The sequence below is a fragment of the Vespa mandarinia genome, chromosome 19, assembly GCF_050613455.1.
Source record: "Vespa mandarinia isolate Hongniang chromosome 19, ASM5061345v1, whole genome shotgun sequence".
Lineage (NCBI taxonomy): Eukaryota > Metazoa > Arthropoda > Insecta > Hymenoptera > Vespidae > Vespa > Vespa mandarinia.
This window is the reverse complement of record NC_140828.1, coordinates 1727501-1732500: the sequence shown is the minus strand read 5'-3', so window position 1 is coordinate 1732500 and position 5000 is coordinate 1727501. Positions and strand designations below refer to the sequence as shown.

Genomic DNA, 5000 nt, shown 5'->3' with positions numbered 1-5000 from the left:
GCCTGAATGCCAAGGGAAACAGAGAGAGAGAGAGAAAGAGAGAATATAATAATGATAAAAAAAAAATATATATATATTCTTTAGCTTTATTTCTTTTTCTATCTCTTTTTTTTTTTCAAAATAAAAAAAAAAAAGTAAGAGAAAAGAAGTCAACGAAAAGAAAGAATGAGCGAGAGAGAGAGAAAGAGAGAGAGAGAGAGAGAGAGAGAGAGAGAGAGAGAGAGAGAGAGAGAGAGAGAGAGAATTCAAAATTCTACTCTGAACAACACAAAACGCCGCCTACTCAACAAACGCGTATGGATTTCTTCGTGAGATTTGTGTGGGTGGAGGACTCGACCTATAACTATAATCCATAGAGAGAGTGCGAGAGAGAGAGAGAAAGAGAGAGAGAGAGAGAGAGAGAGAAAGAGAGAGGAGGAAAAAAAGATATAAGATTCTATATTCCTCCAACGTTAAAGATCTATCCGAATATATCTCATAACAGAGAAATATTAGATTTCGAATATTATTATAATTTTATAACTGTTCATCATATCGAGAATTCATTCGTAAATGTGAAATACTTAGAGAGGAATGGTATTTTTTTTTTTTCTTTTTTTTTTTTATTTTATTTTCTCGACAATTTTCTTAATCCAAAAAAAAAAAAAAAACATACAGAAAAAGAAAAAGGAAAAAGAATAGAAAGAAACCATAGTTCTTATTAAGAATTCAGACGGTGTCGAGTGGATATACCTGCCGCCGGCAACGCATCCCTGATCATGATACTAACTATAAGGATAGGGAGGGAGGGAGGGAAGAGAGAGAGAGAGAGAGAGAGAGAGAGAGAGAGAGAGAGAGAGAGAGAGAGAGAGAGAAAGAAAAGAGGGAGGGTGGAAGGGAGGAGGTAGGGAGATGGAAGAAAAATAATGGGGGTCCAGCGACGGGTAGGGGCTTGCCTAAAAAGTTTTGGAAGGTTTCTTTGGTAAGGGTCCCGTCGCCGTTCTCCAGTACCGATCCATATCCTCGGTCTCTGTAGTTTATTTGCTCGGGCAGCTGTTCCCGCGTTCAAGGGCTCGATGAGGGTCCTGGAAAGGACCGTGAGGATTTGAAAGGATCTCCCTGATGGTAGAGAACGAAGGGCACTAATAGAAAGAGGCCCTTGGCCCTTTCACGGCCATACACCACTATCGAAAGAGAGAGAGAGAGAGAGAGAGAGAGAGAGAGAGAGAGACCCTGGGGGCTCTCTCGTTCAACACGTCTCTGAGTCTCCTTCTTTCTTTTTTTCTTTCTTTCTTTCTTTCTTTTCGTTCTTTCTTCTTTTTTTTTTTTTTAGGGCGTCGGTACCTTTTCAAAACTTCACACACAGGCACGGACCACGTACAATACGATAGTCTCGATCGTAAATTTTTTACGGGCGAACTCGAGACCACGGATTAATGCGATGAAATATCGTAAATTCGAAGATATCGTGCCAAGTATGTTTAACTTCCTTTCTAGTTGTCCTTCCATCGTTATCGATCATCGTTAGATATATCTAGGACTTTCCCTTCTTTTATATATCCGAATTATCTGGAAAGCAATCCCTCGAGATAACCGTCCAGGCATTTGCCCTTTTCGATTTAATTCTTTTCTTTCTTTCTTTCCTTTTCTCTCTCTCTCTCTCTCTCTCTCTCTCTCTCTCTCTATCTCTCTCTCTTTCTTTTATTTTTTTTTTTTTTAATTATTTTTATTACTTTTCTTAACGTGACATTTATTTATTTATTTATTTATTTATTTATTTATTATTATTATTATTATCGTTATAGCATTGAGTGACGTAGTTCGGACATACACGTTCGCTAATCAAACGATGATGACACACACGGTAGGCTCGTTCTTACGAAACCGGATAGAACGGATATAAAAAGAGGAAGAGAAAGAAAGAGAGATAGAGAGAAGCAAATAAACATACAGAAGCATACATACACACATTTTAAAAATCAAGGTTGTCCTCCTTTTTGATGCGATTTTAAATTAATAAAATCGATTTCATCGATTTGCATGAAGAATTAAACGCTATTTAACTTTCAACGTCGAAGTTGATTTATTCGTTTAATGAAGATAATTATTTTTTACAAAAAAGTTTTATCCTTATAAGATCAAAAAGAAAAAGAGAGAGAGAAAGAGAGAGAGAGAGAGAGAGAGAGAGAGAGAGAGAGAGAGATGATTCGATTCTCTTAACTCTCTAAAAGTACCACCACCCTTTCCTCTGGAAAAGGGTCTGGGCATGGAACGACGAGAGAAACCTGTTCAAGGATCTCTACCTGAACAGGTAGTTAAACTCTGAAATAGGAGACCTTGACCTCGCGAGTTGAGATCGTTATAACACGATGAGAATCGTGGCAATGTTCCGAAAAAAAGAAAAAAAAAAAAAAAGTCCAATTAAATCGGGACGATAATTATAAAAGAATGAATTGATTTAAAAAGAGAACGAAAAAACTGAAAGAAAAACAATAAAATGTCAGCTGACAATCTATTTTTCCAGATATTCAACTTATACAAAAATATATATATATATATATATATATATATATATATATATATATATATATTCAATCAAAACAATAACAAATGATAATTGAATTTATACGGGACCGTAGAATAAGTAGGACGGCCATGTTGTTTAGAGTAAAGTAGAGTAAAGTAGAGCAAAGTAGAATAAAGTAGAATAAAGTAGAGTAGAGTAGAGTAGAGTAAATTAGACTAGAGTAGAGTAGACTAGAGTAGAGTAGAGTTATCTTAACATCGTTCAAGAGTCTTTCCCTCTCTCTCCCTCTATCTCTCTATCTATCTACCTATCTATCTCTTTTTTTCTGATGAGGTTAAAAGACCGAAGCTAACCTGAAATCTTTTGGCCCATGTTCATGCCCCGATGATGGGAGCGATGGTGTGGGTGATGCCGGTGATGATGCGGGTGGTGTCGGTGCTCAGTGCACTGCTTGCCCGCCGGCAGCCTGTGCCTGTGGTGCCTGGTGCCGCCGGTGGTGGTGGTGGTGGTCGTCGTGGTGGTAGTTGTTGTCGTGCTGGTGAGATGATGGTGATGGTGATGGTGGTGATGGTAGTGGTGGTGATGGCCGGTGGTCGGTGGTGCAGTAGGCACCGTGCCACCGTCGATTCCCGCTCCTCCTCCTCCGCCTCCCCCACCTCCTCCTCCGCCTCCTCCACCTCCTCCTCCACCTCCTCCTCCGCCTCCGGTACCACCAGTCGCGCCGTTTCCGCGGCTACCGCCCCCGCTCACGCAACGATTCGCTTTGTACCTGCAATGCGAACAGAAGCACCCGGTTAATTCGTCTCGCTATCTCTCTCTCTCTCTCTCTCTCTCTTTCGCGAGCGCGCGCCCGCTCTTTTATACACACACACATACACATACACAGACAGACAGACAGACAGACATATTAATTTTGGTATTGTGCGTCGTGGTTTTCGTGCAAAGAATCATCGTCGAGATCGACGGACGAATGTAATTAATTATTACATTTTTACAGAGTTTCTTTAAGAAACAGATCTAGGCCCCTCACATCTTCCTCCCCCCCGTCCTCCATGATTTATTCATTGATTTTTTAATTCTTCCTTTAGAAAATTTCTGGTCTTTTTTTTTCTCGGATTTTTGTATTCATTTATTATGTATTGTTTATTATTATTATTATTATTATTATTATTATTTTGTTTCCTTTTAATGGCTTTTATGGAACCAATACCAGGCGAAAAAAATTGGAAAATTATCGTATGGAATGTGACACTATAATGGATAAAGAAAGAATGCGTTTTCCTTCCCTTTTCCCCCCGCCCTTCTTACTTTCTTTTTTCATTCGCTTATCTTTTGTTTTTTTCTTTGTTTTGCTTTTTTTTTCTTTTTTTTTTTTTTTTGTTAAATTCAAAACTACACACGATAATGAAAAGAAAGGGAAAGAGAGTAATTATGGGAGTAATTAAAAGAGAATATTATGAATGAATATTGCGGAACAACCAATCTTTTTTATGAATGAATCATAAAACGTATATATATATATATATTACATATTATATTATAGTTGTACGAATAAAAATGTAGTCGTAGAAAATACATTTGACATCTTCATTTCTTTGTCTTCTTTGTCTGTTCCTGTCTTTTTTTTTTTTGTTCTTTTTTTCTACCCTTTCTTTTTATTTTTTTATTTATTTATTTATTTATTTATTTTTTAATTTTTAATTTTTTTTTTCATTTTTTTATTCGATCGTATTACGAAGGGTGGTAATTGGATCGTTGCGGTGAATTTTTCACGTTGGTCTATCTCTCTCTCTCTCTCTCTCTCTCTCTCTCTCTCTCTCTCTCTCTCTCTCTCTCTGTCTCTCTCTCTCCCCTTCCCCGTTCTTTCTCGGCAACCCTGATCGACCTAGCACACGTATCCGTTTGCCGTTCGTAACTTCCGTTCACGGACACCGGACATTGACATCCTGGATCCGCGGCACGGTTCGTTCATATTCCCGCGATTATCGTTGTCGACAAAAATACAAGAATACCTTTTGCACGTGCAATGGATCCATCGATCGTATAAAAATTTTCCTTTCCTTTTTTTGGATTCTTCTTTCTTTTATTTATTCATTTATTTATTTATTTATTTTTTTTTGTTTTATCTTTCATTTTATTTATCCTTTTTTTCTTTTCTCATTTATTGCGCGGAGAAAAAAGAATTTTTCCGTACCCCTCTAACACTTTCTCGTCAACTTCAGTTCGAGTGTAATTTAACTAATTAAACTTTTGAATCATAATTATTTTCCTGAAACTCCGATTAGATTTTCTCCGAGCTTTAAATCTAATAAACGTTTATACAAAGTGAGCCGCCCCGTTGAATTATCCTTAGGGGAAATGATCTACAAAAAAAATAAAAAAAAAAATTAAAAAAAAAAAGAAAAAACAAGAAAAATCAATCGTCGCTCTTCTTCGAGACTTTTTAATCTTACTTTTTTTTTTTTGCTTTTCTTTTTTTTTTTTTGGTTCTTGT

The 5000-nt window shown here is 37.0% G+C and overlaps 1 protein-coding gene across 3 annotated transcripts in view; it reads right to left on the bottom strand.

The window, feature by feature from the left end:
• The window catches only part of LOC118448061 (uncharacterized), a 97935-nt gene that overhangs the window by 3233 nt on the left and 89702 nt on the right, over positions 1–5000 (bottom strand). For all 3 annotated transcript variants that reach the window (XM_085662592.1, XM_035880819.2, XM_035880820.2), the window contains 2 exons: positions 2860–3275; positions 1–2 (listed from right to left, as the gene is read on the bottom strand). The exon at positions 1–2 is cut by the window's left edge and continues 228 nt beyond it. In XM_085662592.1, coding sequence (XP_085518718.1) covers positions 1–2; positions 2860–3275 — 418 coding nt within the window. The remainder of the gene's footprint in view (positions 3–2859; positions 3276–5000) is intronic.